The sequence below is a fragment of the Quercus lobata genome, chromosome 10, assembly GCF_001633185.2.
Source record: "Quercus lobata isolate SW786 chromosome 10, ValleyOak3.0 Primary Assembly, whole genome shotgun sequence".
NCBI lineage: Eukaryota > Viridiplantae > Streptophyta > Magnoliopsida > Fagales > Fagaceae > Quercus > Quercus lobata.
Window position 1 is genome coordinate 59,836,633 of NC_044913.1, and position 18,659 is coordinate 59,855,291.

General features: G+C 41.3%; 2 protein-coding genes across 2 annotated transcripts; both read right to left on the bottom strand.

Moving 5' to 3' along the window:
- Positions 1-1,105: 1,105 nt before the first annotated feature.
- Positions 1,106-6,548, bottom strand: LOC115963049 (2-alkenal reductase (NADP(+)-dependent)-like). Its single transcript, XM_031081936.1, has 5 exons — positions 6,118-6,548; positions 4,959-5,136; positions 3,816-3,982; positions 2,504-2,586; positions 1,106-1,686 (listed from the first exon to the last, which is right to left on the bottom strand). Exons 1-5 carry the CDS (start codon positions 6,367-6,369, stop codon positions 1,308-1,310), a joined length of 1,059 nt encoding a protein of 352 aa, XP_030937796.1. The 5' UTR covers positions 6,370-6,548; the 3' UTR covers positions 1,106-1,307.
- A 10,606-nt stretch (positions 6,549-17,154) lies between these two features.
- LOC115965118 lies at positions 17,155-17,934 on the bottom strand. Its single transcript, XM_031084311.1, has one exon. The coding sequence runs from the start codon at positions 17,932-17,934 to the stop codon at positions 17,155-17,157; it is 780 nt and encodes a 259-aa protein (XP_030940171.1).
- Positions 17,935-18,659: the final 725 nt, after the last annotated feature.

An 18,659-nucleotide genomic window follows, 5' to 3' on the forward strand; every position in this document is an offset into this window, starting at 1 on the left:
TTATCTAGTATTGCCATTAAATCCCCCAAACTACGCTGTTTAGCCCTTAATTTAATATTTAATATATTTTTTATTATTTATTTCTTAATTTATAAAAAACGTTAATTAAAATAAAAAAAGCCCAGAAATTAAAATAAAAACAAATGCCTATACAGCATCATCCTCGTCCCCTTCCCCTTGTAAAATCAAAAAAAGAACCCACCACAAAATCCTTATCCTAGCTTGAAATCTGAGAGATTGAGAGGGAGAAGGAGATTCGGATAGAGAGGTAGAAGGAGATTGAGAGCAAGAGAGCCTAGAGGGAGAGACCAATCGAGAGAGAGAGAGAGAGAGAGAAACAGTGGGATTTGGACATCTATTTTATATGTGGAAAATTATTAGTTTACATTATGGTTGTACTAACAACAATATAAAATTTACATTAAAGACTAAACAAACTGAGTACAAAGTTGTACACTTTTAAGCAAACATGTACAAAATTGTAGACTTTTTGCAAATGTGTACAGATTGATATTGGTAGTTCAATTAAACTAGTAATTACCCTCTATGCATATAGTTGTTATAATGTCGGTTTGCATGCATATAAACCAACAATAGCAAAACAATGTTCAAATTAATAACCATGTATAGAAAAAACCAAATAGTTGTGTGTTAGAAATGACTTAACATAAGTGTCCAGTCCACTTTTGTGAAACATGCCAACTTTTCAACTTCTGATATGGGCGAAATTTATAGGAAAGATTCCTAGCATATTGAGGAAAAAAAAAAAAGAAGGATAGCCGTGCTGCACTAGTTGTTTGTACACTTAAAGAAATTTTTTTACTAGTTATGCAAACTGTTGAACAAGCTGACCAACTGCCCCAGAAGCTGCTTAAATGAAGACATGCTCCCCTTTCTTAGGAGAGCATACCTCATAAATAAACGCCATAAGCAGTTAAACAAGACCTATCCACATGGTGAAAACGTTAAATAAGCTATTTTTTATTAGTGATTACAAAACTTCATGGTATACACTGATACACAGATGGGGTTCATATTGGAATTGGGATCCGATGGAAACTTTACTCCATTTGCATAAAGTGTTACTCAAGATATCAAGGAGATATGTCAAGGTGAGATAATAAATTTAGTGTTTCCAACTAAATGAGTTTGTGTAAAAAGATTATGAATTTCTTTGACTCCAACATAACACTTCATTAAGGAAATAAAATTGTTGTTACCAACAAAACCCAATAGAAGTAACATCTGCAGTAAATAATCCTACTAGACCTAGAGTTTTTGGACTATGAAGTTGCATACAAGGTCATTCATTCACGAGCAACTACCACTACCTGCTTTCCAACATTGCGGCCAGTGAAGAGCCCTATCAGTGCTGCTGGGGCACTCTCCAGACCTTCAGCTACATCTTCCACATACGTAATCTTCCCTTCTTTGATGCAAGGCAGAACCAACTCCAGGAACTTTTGATAGAGGTGGTAGTATTCATAAACCATGAATCCTTCTATTCGGACCCGTTTCCAAACCACAGTCATTAAATTGTGCACACCTTCAGGGTGCTCAAGGTTGTACTGCGAAATCATCCCACATACAGCAATGCGGCCATGGGCCCTCATGTTGAGTATCACTGCATCAAGCATCTTTCCCCCAACATTCTCAAAATAAATATCAATGCCTTCTGGAAAGTACCTGCAAGAAAAACACCTCAACCCTCTTGATTTGAGCACCATGAATGCCAATTAAAGATTAGTCGCTCTTGGTTCCCCAAGCACATAGATTAAAACTTAAAAAAAAAACATTTTTCGCAAATGCTGATTGGTGTATGATAAAAGTGATTTTAATGATGAACCCATCATCCATGTAAAAGTGATGTTGCTCCAATCACATCAGGCCATATTAGCAATTGAGAGAAAAGTTGGGTAAGAATTGGACTTAGATTAAAGTGATGTAGCTCAAATCGCAACAAGTCATGTCAACCGTTGTCAAAAATGTTGTTTCCTTTACACTCCTCTCATTATGTTTGAAGCATTTTTTTTTTTTTTTCTGTTTTATTTTTTCCTTTTTTTATTAGTAAGTTGCACACACACTTAGTGGATTTAGAACTCACAACCTCACTACCAATCTCATTATTAAGGGAGAACGAAGTGCCAATTAAGTAATAGCTCATTGTCTTCCTCTCTTTTTTTCTTTTTTTTTTACTTTCTTTAAAGTAGAATAAGCACAAAGTTGTTATTCGTGTACCAACAATAAGTGTAATCAAACCCATCTTACAGATTTGAAAAGTACCCTGTTGTAAATGGGCTGCCTTGTATGACAATGAAAGTCAAACAAATCCCTCAGGTAAACCATGTTTCTTGAATTTGAATATCATATATAAGGGATGTCTTCAATATTGAGATAATGGTTAATAACAGCTTACTTCAGTAGAAACTAGAAACCATAGATTTTTTAGTCAAGTCTCATGCGATAGTTGCATATATTCATTACAGCATAAATTACTACTAACCTTTTTAAAGCTGCATGTAAGTCAGGCTCTTCTTTGTAGTTGAAGGCCTCGTTGAAACCAAACTTGTTCTTCAGCAAATCAACCTTATATTGCAGAAATGATAGAGGAAAGCAACAAAAGCAGACAAAAAAAATGCTGGTTAATGAGGTTGCACGCAGGTCAAGTAAACCAACCCCTAAATAAGAATAAAAAATTGTCTGCGTATGACAATTGACCATGACCAGTGGTCCAGTGGAAACAAGCACAAAGTCACTTTTGACAAAAGTCAAAATCCTTGAACCAAACAGAGCCAGTCCCATAAACTTAAACATAAGTGACATTCGCATTAATTAAATATGTGTTCGGACATGTGACGGAATATGTTTGTATGCATAAGACACACAAAAAGAATTATTTTTGATAATGATGACTATTAAAAACTTTTTTAAAAAATAAAAAATTCAATAACAAGAATGCATGACACCAAAGGTTGGGCTTTTTAGTGTGATGGCAGACGCCTTCCATCCAAAGCAACAGATAGTGGGTTCAGGTCCATAAATTAGTCTCTCCAAAACAAGGAAGTTTGGTTACCTAGTAAGGTTGCACACAAATCACCTCTCCCAAACTCCACACAACACCATCACAGCTCTATGCTTTTGTAATCTTGGAATGAGTGTTGGAAATGAGTAGGCACCATTGTTGTGTCTCTTAGTGTGAGAAATAGAAAAATCATATGCTCTAGACATTGAGAGAGTGAGTTGACGCAGGACAACCAGAACAAAATTAAAACAACAATAAAATAAAGGGATATGACCTAGGAGTCAGCACCTAGGCCTTGCTTGGAATCAACATTAAGTGGGGAAACCACTAGAAGTCAGCACCTAGGGTAGACCTGGAGTCAGCACCAGACCAAAGAGAGACTAAACGGCTATTTCTTCATTCATCAAAATATCAACTACCTCCTCAAGGAGTACAATAAGTTGCATATAAAAAATTGCTAAACACTAGTTCTAATTGGCTAGGAAACCCTAATTGCCTTATTACAAAAATAACCTTGCTTTCAAATTAAAATACTAATAGTCCAATAACCTAATAGGATTTAAGACATAAAAATATAATTGACTTGCAAACATAAATAATACTAAATAATAATCTTCTTGCGTCTCCTGCATCATGAGTGCTCTTTATCTTCCAGATGCAAGATATCACCCATAGAACAACTTTTGGCTGATTACAGATGAGTTGAATGAGACAATTAACTAAAGTGTAAAGACAAAAGTAGGTACTATTCTAAGTAATTGACACATTGAACCCTCATGATAAGTAGACTCACCTTTTCTTTGCTTCCAGCACTTCCAACAACATAGCAGCCCAATAGCTTGGCGAACTGTCCTACAAGTTGACCAACTGCCCCAGAAGCTGCTGAAATGAAGACATGTTCTCCTTTCTTAGGAGAGCAAATCTCATAAAAACCAGCATAAGCAGTCATACCGGGCATACCTACATATAATAAATATGTTAGATGAGCATTGATTACAAAGGAAAACATAGCACAATAAAATGACTAGCAAAATTACTTGCTCAATTTCTATATGTGCCCTATAATGGTTTTAATTACTATGTGATAGCCACAATCTCCCCCCACTCCCCCCCAAAAAAAAACCCTCCAGCCTGGTAAGTCAATGATGGCAGAATCACCAAATGCTTCAATGGTAAATAAGTTCTCTTTTTGGACACACAACTAACACTATAAAATTTTGAAAAGAAAGAGGCCTGAATAAATTCATATTCTACTTCACTAGAGAGAGAGAAGTCAACTTAACAAAGAGCTGTGACAGCTACTGGAGCAGGCTCTTTCAATATATTGAGGTGCATGAGACTACAAAATTAACATCCATGATGATGATTACAACATTAATAAATTAGCATCCTAGATCATGATTACAACATTACAAAATTAGCAATTATTTAATGATTTGAGATCATAGTGACTACAAAATTAACATCCATGATCATGATTATAACATTACTATTTGAAAATTTTATGCTACTCATATACTATTTCCCATGGGCTACAGCCCCTATATATTTCAATGGAATTCAAATTCAGAAAATCACAGCTATTCCTGTAGGTCAAATATCACCATACATGGCGTGGAGGTTTGAAACTGTACTTTAAAATACACCTTTTTAAACCTCAGTTTAGATACAATTTTTTTTTAACAGCACTTTTTCAAAAAGCTGAAAAGTAAACCATACCAAATGAGAACATATAACACTGAAAAATTGCTTAATAATCTTAATGGGTTTCCTTAGTCTTGTATATGGCGTCACTCAAGTACATAAAAAGAAGATGATTTTCAACTATTTCATCTGTTTTATTGAAACCAAACATCCATATAAAACAAATTTGAAGTGGGAACCCGAAAGCATAATAAGAAAATAAATAAATAAGAAGGGGTTGGGGCGAGCCTACCAAGAAGTCCAGTATAGTAGGAGAGAGGAACATCAGTGTGATGAATTTTAAACAGAGTCTGTGTTTCTGTAATGAGACTATATTCTTCCCATCCAGTCATTCCCCAAATCAAGTCACCTTTCTTGAAGTCTGGATGCCCAGAATCCAATACTTTAGCTACTCCATATCCAACAATGGGCTGCATAGTTTCAACATCGAGGTCATCAATTCAAGCACCCCTTTGACACAGCATCAATCAGGGGAAAAAAAAACAATTAATCATGGTGTTGTTTAAAATTAAGCTTCTAGTCTTTTATTTTTATTGGTAAGTTATAAAGTCTTGAATCTCAAACTTTTATAATCAACTATTTATAGACAAAACTTCAACCCTGATGTTGGTTCTAATCAACTCAATTGATACATATCCTGTCATCCAATAAGGAACTTAAGCTCAAATCCCGCCCACACCAAACCAATTGGTGTCTTGGCCTTTTCATAGAGAGCAAATTTTAGAATTTGACAACCACTTGTAACTAATGATTACAATCTTTTTTTTTTTTAATATATAAATATAAACAATTTAAGAACACAGAAATTCATAACATATGAGTATTTTTATATTATATATGAATTTGACCAACAAATCATGGGATTCAGACTTTTTAGCACAAAATTAGCCCAATAAATTGCAACTTTCATGAACAAGGGGAAACAATAAAATAATATAAACAAGAAAAATTGCATCTCGACTGAAGTGAACTCCACCCCATGCAGCAATTAAAAACACAATTACCCCATTAGCTCTTTTTTATTATAATATAAATAAGTAAACTTTTATATTTACTCACAAATTTCTAATTGGTTTTGATTTTTTCACATACAAACAGAAAGAAGAATCTCAATTCTCACTCATCTAATAGTTTATACAAAACCCAAAATTCCATTTTCAATTCCACGCAAAACAAGCAGAAAATAACACCAAGAATTCCAACACAAACAAACCATTTTCACCCAAGAACAAACAGAGAGAGAATAATACTAACAATTCCTTTCCAACCATCGAATCATGCATATAACTCCAAAAAGTTTTTTTTTTTTAAAAATGCAATACTAAAAAATACAAATACCCATTAACTCACAAATTTCAGCGAATAAAAAAAAAAAATGTGGGACAACTTACCGAACCAGGTTTGAAGGGTTCGATGTAAGTCTCATTCCCAGGAATGGGCTGTTTCATACGACCACGCATGTAGGGATCGCAAGACAAGTACAGATTCTTCACAAGAACAGCATTGGAACCTTCTGGAACCTTCAGCTTTATGGTACCAGAAGTGTTCAAGCACATGTCTGATTCTTTAGGAAAACCAGACACATAGTCCTTCAAGATCACTTGCTTGTTGCTCACTTCCTCAACACCACCACCACTCGCCATTGCCACAAAACTTAGCTTCTCTCTCTCTCTCTCTGTGGAACTGTTAAGAGCAATGAACGTATGAGAGGTATTACTTACAGTGAGTATTTATAGTAACAAAGTGCAGAACAAAACGCTATTTGCTCAAAAGTCATCCCATGGTCCTCCAAGTTTTGTGGAGTGTTGGATAAGAGTTGGACATCAGGTTTCTATAAGGTAGTTTTATAGACATGTTCACTTAAGTTAAAAGTATAGTTTTTATCTTGTATAAAAAATAAAAAATAAAAAGTTATTTTTATTCTCTTCCGTATCATTCTGGTACAATGATTTTGGTTCGCATGTAAATGTCAAAATTATTACTAGTATTTTTTTTGTCCTAATTTTTTTTTTTTTTACTTTGCTTGTATATGAAATTTTAATCATATTACTTTTAAGAGAAATGTTAAAACAATAAATGTTATTGATAGTTTTTTATATTTTTCATGAAAGTTGTAAGGATAAAGTTTGGAGCCCAAGCCCGAACCGCACGAGATCCTGGTCCAAAAAGCCCAATACAATGAATTTTGTAGAGTATGGGTCAAAGAACTAGGATTAGATGAGTATAGCAATGGCTTGCATGGAGGTGAGGAACAAACAGACAAGAATAAAGCTATTATAGTCAAAAGACCTCTGTCCGAGGAGACTTGGGATTTTATTTATGATTACAGATCATTACCTTAGAGTTCTTTTGGATGCTATCGTATTATCACCTTTCTTTTTCCTTCCCTACTTCATGAGGGCTTCTCTGCATTATATAGGCTCTTTCTGATCATCTGGGCCGTACACTTGTTGATCATCTGGACCTCCACTTGAGCACCCATCCCATCAGACACCACTTTCAGTCCTTTGTGAGTTGCGGCAGCCAAGGCAACATTGTTCAGGGGTCTTTTCCATATTAATGCGGCCAAAAAAGCAGTTGTAATGCATTTAATGTGGTGGTGGCAGACTTTCTTTAGATATTTTGAGCTTTCTTCCCTTTCACGTGTTCAGGGGACGTACTTCAACCACTTGACTATACACTTAGTCTGGGTTTTCCGTGTTCGAGGAGAAATTCCTCCTCGGACCTTCTTCCCTTTGTCTCCCAATGATAAGGCTTGTAAAGTAGATCACCTAAATTATGTTTCTCTCCTCGGACTTGTTAGTGTCCTCGGACAAGGCCGAAGGCCCAATACATTATTTTTGGGCCATAACCCCCACAATAACCCCTCAAAACTCCGGTTTTTCTCTCCATCCGAGGAGAAAAGCAGGGTTTTGATTTTTTTGAGAGATAAGATCAATTATTTTTTAGTTCACACGTGTGGGAGTGGTTGCTTCTGACGCGTTGTAGATTACGAGGCGTTATTAATTGCTCCAGGCGGTTTTGTGTTCCCCCATCCAACGACAAAGCGTAGATTCAACGGCTGGCAATCCTCCTAGAATTTTGAGCAGGAGCAACCTTTCCCCTCATTTCCTGCTATATAAAGCCTTGAAGAAACTCTTTTGCCTTTCTTTTTTTATGAACATCCAAGAACTTCAGAGAACTTCAGTGCCCAGTCTTCCTAAAACACACTAGACCTTTGAGTTCCTGTAGACATTCCTGTAAGAAGTTTTTTCTTGAGAGGTTAGAGATTATTGTACGGATACCCATAAGTTCTTATTCTTTTACGTTTCCCCATTTTCATCTCAGCATTCCTCCTCAGCCCTTCAGTTTATCTAGATGGGTAAATTCCAGCGTTTAGTAGATACACCCGCCGCCATGGAAGCTTTTAGAGCTAGGTACCACATTCCGCCTGGGGTGGTTTTGACTTATTGTCCTAAGGACCGAGTACTGACTGATAGAGAAGTGGGTGAAGTCGTCATTCCCATGATTGCTTTTATAGAGGGAGGAATGACGCTTCCCATGCGTAGGATCACCCAGGATTACCTGCTTAACCATAGGTTAACACCTTATCAGTGCGCCCCAAACCTATTTAGGGTCTTGGGCAGCATAGATGCCCTGAACGAGCAGATGGGCTTAGGTCTCACATGGCACAACGTGGTTCACATGTACGAGTGCCACCATCTTCCCAAAGTGGGGTACTACCTTAAATCTCGGTCCGAGGTCGTTAGGCTAATCTCCTGTCTTCCTAAGTCCAATAAGGGTATGAAGGATGACTACCTGATTGCCTCGGGGGAATGGAGCGACGGTCTTCATTGTCTAACTCGGTTAGGAGATCCAGGTGCGGTACCTCTAGGATCAATCCCTTGGGAAGGGGATTTAACCCTTTAGTTTTATTCCTTTCACTTGGAAATTTGAACTTTCTTTTTTCTTTTTTTTTTTTTTAAGAAAATGTCCTTTTAACAATCTGACTACAATTCCTTTCTCAGTTGTTTTGCAGATAAAGCCCACGTTGCTCCTCGGCTAAACCATACAAACGTTCAAGCCCTCAACTATCTCTTGAAGTCAGAGATCTTTGTTCACGAGGACGGACAACTGCGTGCCGCCCATTTAATCTTAGGTTATGAGCCCTTATCCCGTGCTTTTTTGGACGTCGGACAATCAATAAAAGCGGGTAGTACAAGGTTATCTCAGATTGACGTGTCAAAGTCAAGGTTCTTGGCTCGAAGGGATCTTCCACCGGTTACCCTGCCCATTCTTCAGAATCCTCAACTAGCTGTACATCTACGATCCCGGAGCTGCAACATTTGTTGAAGAGAAGACCGAGTCATCTCGTCTTTCACTAGAGGAAGAGATAGACGAGTTCTATTTTGAGAAGGATAACCTAAAGGCTCCCCTAATTGAACTTTCGGACGCCGAGGGTGAGCCTGATAGAAACTTGGCAATTGGCGTTCCTCCCCTTGTTATTTCCTGCCCAGACGATTCCTCCGACGAAGAGGTGGACGACATGGCCTCAAATAAAGGCAATAAGAGTTTGCAGGAGCTCATGGCTGCTCGTGGTAAGGGGCAAACCTCGAAGGCGCCCACAAAGTCCCAAACTCCCTCCAATCTTCCTCCTGCTCCTCCACAGGTCCTCGCCGACCTCGGCCTAAAAGTCAATCCTGACTTGAAGAAGAAATGGCCTGTCGAGTCCTTAAGGAAGGAGAGGTGGGTCCTCGCCAGGGTGCAAAACAACAAAAAGTGACCCAAGAGCCTCGGGACAAAAGGGCTCCATCTGTGGGGAGCTGAGACGAGCTGGAAAGGGTTGAAATGCGCATCCCGCCGTGTACTTGGAGCCCTTAACTTGAGGTGGATGGAGCAGCAATTCCCTATAATGCCTCAGTTCGAGAGTACAATAGGGGCCGAGCAGGGTACATCGCTAAAGCCCTAGAGCAGCCCATGCTCCTTCCTAGGGACATGGAAGCTTACAAGCGCTTTTCACAGAATGAACTCTTCCTGTCTTTGAAGAGGGATCTTGCAATGGTAAGGCAACTTATCCTTTTACAGGCATAATCATTGAGCCATACTATATTCTAACTCATGTCATTTTGTGATTTTTGGGCAGATTACTCAGCAGGTCTTTGTGGCCGAGGAGTGGTGTCACGACGCCCGCAAGATGGCTGACACTGAAGCCATCTCTCGTGCCGAGGTAGAGAAGACCCTAGGGGCCCTCAAGCAGGAGCAGCATGAACTGGTTGAGAAGTTCAAAGAGGCGGAGAAAGGTCGTAGGAGCACTGAAACTGGCCTGAAAAACGCTAAGAAACAAGCTGAAGACCAACGCCAGCTACTGTACGTGACTGAGACCAAACTTGCCACTGAAAAGCAAGCCGTTCTGGATCTCAAAACCACGTTGCAGAAAGCTAAGGAAGAGGTCCAGCTAGCCAAGGAAGCAGCCGAGGCTGAGAAAAGGGCTGCTTACCAGCTTGGAGTGGAGGAGACGGAAGCAAGGCTCACCGAGGAATTGTCAGAAGTATGTAGGGACTACTGCAGCATTACATGGAGTCAGGCTCTCAATGCTGCAGGTGTCCCTGCAGATTCTGCCTGGAGGCTGCCCGAAAACGTCTTCTACCCTCTAGAGATTCGGGAGGTCCCTGCCGATGCCCCTGAAGCTTCTGAGCAACCTGCAGCTATTCCCAATGCCATCCCCATAGCCGAAGTTACTAAGGGCTTTGGCCAGGTCGCCGTCCAAAGTGAGGATGCTGAGGCGGAGAAGGGCAAAGGTAAGGGCAAGGGGAAGAAGCCCTTCTCCAAGTCTAAGGATCCTTCTAAGGAGACAATCACTGAGGTCGAGGGTCATGGGGTTGACCCAAAAGCCAAGGATGTTGCTCCTCCTCAGCCAGAGCAAAAAGAAGATCCCCCTACTGAGGCTTAGCACTTAGGGTTTTTCTCCTTCTCTTTTTTTTTTATCATTTTGAAGAGAAGTTGTATTATATTTTTGTTTTCAAAGACTTTTCATCCAACAGTATTGTATTATCTCCGTTTATTAATATAAAAGCTCTTTCTCTTGTTCTTTACTCTTCTATTTGATGTTGATGAGATTTTATTGTATTGTTCCGAGTAAATGTGATTGCTCCTTTAGTTGAAGTTTACAACAACGTTTTGCCAATATAATCGAGTGATAAGAGTAGGACAGTGTAATGAACTTTAGGCAGTAAAGGCTGCCGTGCAAGACTTAGGTTCTATTTAAAACTTGGATAGAAGCCATAAGTTGTTAATTTTTCCTAAGCCTGTGGTCTGAGTAGCCATGCAGGACTTAGGTTCTGTTTAAAACTTGGATAGAAGTCATAAATTGTTAATTTCCCCTAAGCTTGTGGTCCGAAGAGCCATGCAGGATTTAGGTTTTGTTTAAAACTTGGATAGAAGCCATAAGTTGTTAATTTCCCCTAAGCATGTGGTCCGAGGAGCCATGCAGGACTTAGGTTTTGTTTAAAACTTGGATAGAAGCCATAAGTTGTTAATTTCCCCTAAGCCTGTGGTCCGAGGAGCCATGCAGGACTTAGATTCTATTTAAAACTTGTATAGAAGCCATAAGTTGTTAATTTCCCCTAAGCCTGTGGTCTGAGGAGCCATGCAGGACTTAGGTTCTGTTTAAAACTTGGATAGAAGCCATAAGTTGTTAATTTCCCTGAGGAGCCATGCAGGACTTAGGTTCTGTTTAAAACTTGGATAGAAGCCATAAGTTGTTAATTTCCCCTAAACCTATGGTCCGAGGAGTCATGCAGGACTTAGATTCTGTTTAAAACTTGTATAGAAGCCATAAGTTGTTAATTTCCCCTAAGCTTGTGGTCCGAGGAGCCATGCAGGACTTAAGTTCTGTTTAAAACTTGGATAGAAGCCATAAGTTGTTAATTTCCCCTAAGCCTGTGGTCCGAGAAGCCATGCAGGACTTAGGTTTTGTTTAAAACTTGAATAGAAGCTATAAGTTGGTAATTTCCCCTAAGCCTGTGGTCCGAAGAGCCATACAAGGCTTAGGTTCTGTTTAAAACTTGTATAGAAGCCATAAGTTGTTAATTTCCCCTAAGCCTATGGTCCGAGGAGCCATGCAGGACTTAGGTTCTGTTTAAAATTTAGATAGAAGCCATAAGTTGTTAATTTTCCCTAAGCCTGTGATTTGAGGAGCCATGCAAGACTTAGGTTCTGTTTAAAACTTGTATAGAAGCCATAAGTTGTTAATTTCCCCTAAGCCTGTGATCCGAAGAGCCATGCAGGACTTAGGTTCTGTTTAAAACTTGGATAGAAGCCAAAAGTTGTTAATTTCTCCTAAGCCTGTGGTCTGAGGAGCCATGCAGGACTTAGGTTCTATTTAAAACTTGGATAGAAGCCATAAGTTGTTAATTTCCCCTAAGCCTATGGTCCGAGGAGCCATGCAGGACTTAGATTCTGTTTAAAACTTGTATAGAAGCCATAAGTTGTTAATTTCCCCTAAGCTTGTGGTCCGAGGAGCCATGCAGGACTTAAGTTCTGTTTAAAACTTGGATAGAAGCCATAAGTTGTTAATTTCCCCTAAGCCTGTGGTCCGAAAAGCCATGCAGGACTTAGGTTTTGTTTAAAACTTGAATAGAAGCTATAAGTTGGTAATTTCCCCTAAGCCTGTGGTTCGAAGAGCCATACAAGACTTAGGTTCTGTTTAAAACTTGTATAGAAGCCATAAGTTGTTAATTTCCCCTAAGCCTATGGTCCGAGGAGCCATGCAGGACTTAGGTTCTGTTTAAAACTTAGATAGAAGCCATAAGTTGTTAATTTTCCCTAAGCCTGTGGTCTGAGGAGCCATGCAAGACTTAGGTTCTGTTTAAAACTTGTATAGAAGCCATAAGTTGTTATTTTCCCCTAAGCCTGTGATCCGAAGAGCCATGTAGGATTTAGGTTCTGTTTAAAACTTGGATAGAAGCCAAAAGTTGTTAATTTCCCCTAAGCCTGTGGTCCGAGGAGCCATACAGGACTTAGGTTTTGTTTAAAACTTGGATAGAAGTGAGCCGGAAGACGTGCAGTTATCATGAAATATAGTGTAGGCAAAACCGCTTTTATTAATAATAATACCTTCTTAGGTTATTTACATTCCAAGGGCGGGATACAGCTTTCTCATCTAAGTCTTCCAGATAATATGCACCTATTCCTGCCGCTGAAGTGATGCAGTATGGGCCTTCCCAGTTGGATCCCTGCTTTCCCCAAGATGGGTTCTTGGCGCTACCCAAAATTTTTCTCAGCACTAGGTCTCTTGGCCCTAGTGGCCTCAGTTTTACATTGGCATCATACCCCTGCTTGAACTTCTGGTGATAATAGGCTAGTTGGATCATTGCCTTTTCTCTTCTTTTCTCGATAAAGTATAAACTTCTTTCTAGCAATTCGTCGTTGTTACTTGGGGTAAAGGTGCCGATTTTCAACGTTGGAAAGCTAGTTTTCAAGGGGAGTACAGCCTCAGCCCCATAAGTCATAGAAAAAGGAGTTTCTCCCTTTAACCGTAGTGGTGTAGTTCGATAGGTCCATAGGACGTGTGGTAGTTCTTCCACCCATCTTCCCTTTGCATCATCCAATCTCTTCTTTATCCCATTAACTATGACCTTATTTACAGCCTCGGCTTGCCCGTTTCCTTGAGGATAGGCCGGAGTGAAATATCGGTTCGTAATTCCCAGGTCGCAGCAGTATTTCCTGAATGTCTTACTATCAAATTGAAGGCCGTTATCCGAGATGAGGGTATGAGGAATTCCGAAGCATGTAATGATTTTTCCAGATGAATTTCTTTGCATCCACGTCCCTAATGTTGGCTAGAGGCTCAGTTTCGACCCATTTGGTGAAGTAATCTGTGCCGACCATTAAGTATCGCTTATTTCCTGCTGCTTTCGAGAAAGGACCCACAGTATCCAGACCTCATTAAGCGAACGGCCAAGGACTGGAGAAGGGATTAAGGACCCCTCTTGGTTGGTAGATATTTGGGGCAAACCTTTGGCATTGGTCACACTTCTTGACATATTCTTGGGCCTCTTTCTGCATGCCCGGCCACCAATACCCTTGAGTGAGGGCCCTGTGTGCCAGTGGCCTTCCTCCTGTGTGGCTACCACAAATTCCCTCATGCAATTCCTCAAGTAACATCTCTGATGCTTCTGGGTGTACGCATAATAGATATGGCCCTAAATAGAAGCGCTTGTACAGCTTGTGATCCCCTAATAGCCAGAATCGAGGAGCTTTTCTTCGTATTTTCTCAGCTTTCAATTTCTCTTTGAGCAATACATCGTCCTTGAGAAAGCTCACTAGGGGATCCATCCAGCTGGGACTCACTCTAACTTGGTGGACTCAAACCATGTCCTTTTTGATTGCATCTGCCTTGCACAAATCCTCGACGAGGATGATTCAGGGTAGACCTTGCTCCGAGGACGTGGCAAGAGTGGCTAATGAATCCACATGTGTGTTCCCGCTTCTAGAGACGTGCGTCAGGTTGAAAAATTCAAAGTCCGACTGTAAGCGCTTAACTTGTCCAAGGTATTCCTGTATTCTTATATCCCTAGCTTCCAACTCGCCTTTCACCTGGGCTACAACCAGTCTGGAATTCGAGAACACTTTTAAGGCCTTCCCCCCATTTTTTGCACCATGGCCATTCCTTGCAATAAAGCCTCATACTCGGCTTCGTTGTTTGTAGCCGAGAACTCTACTCTCAATGACTTTTTGATGGTAATCCTCTCGGGGGATATTAGAACCAGCCCTACCCCGGATCCCCTTTGGTTTGCTACGCCATTAACGTAGACTTTCCACCGTGAGACTCCTTGTGTAGTGATTGTGCCAACCGATTTTCCATCCATGTTTTCCTCCTCTGCTACAGCTTCTACTCGGGGTTCAGTAAATTCGGCTATTAAATTAGCGAGAACTTGGCCTTTGACGGAGGTCCGAGGCATGTATTTAATATCGAAAGGCCCTAGAAGCATGCTCCACATGGCAATTCTTCCTGTGTAATCAGCGCTCCGGAGTATCGACCTGAGGGGAAGTTGAGTTAGGACAACGACCGTGTGTGCCTAGAAGTAGTGGGGGAGTTTCCATGTAGCATGCAATACTGCAAGAATTGCCTTCTCCAATGATAAGTAATGCACCTCGGCCTCATGTAATGATTTACTCACATAGTAAACTGGCCGTTGTATGCCGTTGCCAACCCGTATTAACACCAAGCTCACAGCGTGAGGGGCCACTGCTATGTAGGCGAACAAAACTTTGTCAGCCTCAAGGCTAGACATGATGGGCGGCCGCGACAAGTACTCTTTAAGTTGCTGGAAGGCTAAGGCACAATCCTCGGACCACTCAAATGCTTTCCACTTGTTCATCAGGAGGTAGAAAGGATGGCATCGGTCTGCAAATCGAGAAATAAATCGATTTAATGCCGCGATCATTCCAGTGAGTTTCTGGACTTCTTTTGGGTTCCGAGGAGCTTGCAAGTTATGAATTGCTTTGATTTGATTTGAGCTCACCTCTATTCCCCTGTGATATAGCCTAAAAATTTGCTGGACCCGACACCAAATGAGCACTTAGAGGCATTGAGACGTAGTTTGTGTTTTCTTAAGATGCCAAAGATGACCTCGAGATCTCTCACATGCTCGGATACCACTTTACTCTTTACTACCATATCGTCTATGTAGACTTCAATACTCTTGCCTAGTTGTGGTTCAAACATTCTGGTCATCATCCTTTGGTAGGTAGATCCTGCATTCTTTAAACCGAAAGGCATTACTTTGTAGTGGTAGTTTCCGACAGGGGTCATGAATGTCATTTTCTCTTGATCTCCCGGGGCCAGTAGTATTTGATGATAACCCTAAAAGACATCCAAGAAGCTCATTCGGTGGTGGCCTACAGTTACGTCTACCAACCGGTCTATTTGAGGCATTGGGAACGGGTCTTTTGGGCACGCCTTGTTCAGGTCTGTGAAATCTACGTAGACTCGCCACTTCCAGTCTTCTTTTTTACCACCACTGTATTTGCCAACCACTCAGGGTAAAAGACTTCTTTGATAGCCCCTGCTCTCTTAAATTTTGTCACTTCGTCCTTGACAACGTCGGCATGCTCTTTTGACAGGCGTCGGGGTGGTTGCTTTTTAGGAATACGTTTAGGTAGTGGCAAATGAGATTCGGATCAACGCCTGGGGCATCGTAGGCGTCCCATGCGAATACGTCAATATTTTCTCTCAGAAACCCAATCAATTCCTCTTTTCTCGGAGGGGTAGTTCCGAGCCGACTTGAAAGAATCTTTCTGGGTCGTTGTCAACAGTAACCCTTTCTAAACTCTCGCATTTTATCTCCTCGGCTAGCTCATCGACGAGTACTGTCGAGGTGGCTGATTGCTATAAGTCTTTTCTTGCAAGAGCCGAGGGTTCTGCGTTGGATTGGCGTGAGATGGCAGCCACCATGCATTGTCTAGCCATGGCTTGATTTCCTATAATCTGCTCTACTCGGCCCTCTGATGGGTATTTTACCTTCTGGTGAAGTGTAGAAGAAACGGCTCCCAGGGCGTGGAGCCAACACTATGGTCGTGTACGGTGAGTAGGCGTCGACCACGATAAAATCCACCTCCACCACGTCTGAACCAGTCTGTATGGGCAGTCTGATTTGTCCCCTTTGTGTAACAGTCTTCCCTTCGAAACTTACCAAATGAGAGTCATATGCTATTAGGTCCTTGGGCTTTAGGTTCAGCCCCTTATACAGATCAGGGTACATTACTTCCACAACACTGCCCTGGTCTACCAATACTCTCTTCACATCAAACCCCCTAATCCTAAGTGTAATTACCAAAGCATTATCATGGGGTTGGATGGTTCCGATCTTATCCTCATCTGAGAATCCCAACACAGGTGAGCCTCCCTTCCTAGGCCTCTTGGATTCCCGATCATTGTCCTCGGTGGAGAGCCGATCCACAGACATTACCCTGGAGGGAAAAGAGCCAGTTCTTCCCGGAGCGGCAAGGATGACATTTATTGTACCCACGGGAGGTCTTTGAGATATGTCTCTACGGGATTTTTGGTTTGCCTAACCCGGATGACCGCTAGAAGGATGTAACAGGTGCCGCAATTTTCCTTCTCAGACCAACTGATCCAGGTGGTTCCATAGGTTCCTGCAGTCTTCGGTGGTATGTCCGTGGTCTTGTTGGTACTGACAATACAGACTCTGATTGCGCTTTGAGGAGTCTCCGGCCATTTTGTTCGGCCATTTGAAGAACGACTCATTCTTGACCTTCTCTAAAACCTGTTGTACCAGTTCTCTGAATACAGCGTTAACCGCTTGCATGTTGGTTGACCCAGATTGCCCCGCAAAATCTCTTCTCGGATGGTTATTGCTGTATCGTTCCGACCTAAAATCATTCCTCTTGTAAGGGATGATCTTTTCCTTTCCTTTCCCTTGTAGTTAGTCCTCTTCCACCCTTTTGCATTTTTCAATCCGGTCCATAAGTTGACGAACGCTGGTAATAGGTTTACCAGTTAGGGATTTCCTTAAACAATGTTTGGTGGGGAGACCGCTTTTAATCGTACTGATGGCGACGTCATCGTAGTTACCATCCATCTCGTTGTACATTTCCCAATTTCTGTTCGAGTACGCTTTTAAAGTTTCCCCTTCGTGCATGGACAATGACAATAATGAACTCAGAGGCCGAGGAACCCTGCTGTTCGTAATGAAACAAGAGCCAAAGGCTTGGGTGAGCTGCTTGTAGGAATCTATGGAGTTCGTTTTCAAGCTTTTGAACCACCTCATCGCCAAGGGTCCTAGACTGGACGGAAAAACTTTGCACATCAAAGCCTCGTTTCGAGAATGGGTGACCATTCTTTGGTTAAACTGGCTCACATGCTCCACAGGATTCGTTCGGCCATTATAAATGGTGAACGGAGGTTGGTGGAAACCTCGGGGTAGTCTAGCCCCTTCTATCTTGTGTATGAAGGGTGACTTAGAGATCTGATCTAAAGCTTTATTCATGGCATCATTACCCAAGCCCTTACCAGATGGGCTCTTATGTCTCCGTCCATGACACTGCTCTGTCTCATAAGAGAAGGTTTCGCTTGGGGGAGTTCTTGATCTCTGCCTGTAACTGACATCCTCCTCCTCATTAGAGGATACATCGAAACTGGTAAGGGACCACCTTTGCTGTGCATGGCGCAATTTCCTTTTCAAGTCATCGATCTCTCGCTGCATGGCCCGACGATTGTTTTGTCTTTGGGATATACGACTACCTATTTAGGAATGGCTTTGGTTCGTCTGGGTAGTATGTACACTCCCCTCTCGATTCCTTTCATTGCCCTGATTTTGCTCAAGGTCAGGAGGATTACTTTGCCGCTGAGGTCCAATGGGTTCTGTCCGCTGGGGATCGGTTTGTCGTGGGTTTTCTTGGTGTGGACCCGACCCTATCATGTTTAACCGTTACACTCACTAACACCTAAGTTATTCCCCCACAAACGGCGCCAATTGTAAGGACAAAGTTTGGAGCCCAAGCTCGAACCGCATGGGACCCTGGTCCAAAAATAATAGTCAAAAGACCTCTGTCCAAGGAGACTTGGGATTTTATTTATGATTACAGATCACTACCTTAGAGTTCTTTTGGATGCTACCGTACTATCATCTTTCATTTTCCTTCCCTACTTCATGGGGGCTTCTTTGCATTATATAGGCTCTTTCTGATCATCTGGGCCTTACACTTGTTGATCATCTGGACCTCCACTTGAGCACCCATCCCATCAGACACCCCTTTCAGTCTTTTGTGAGTTGCAGCAGCCAAGGCAACACTGTTCAAGGGTCTTCTTCACATTAATGCGGCCAAAAAAGCAGCTGTAATGCATTTAATGTGGTGGTTGCAGCCTTTCTTTAGATATTTTGAGCTTTCTTCCCTTTCACATGTTTAAGGGACGTACTTCAACCACTTG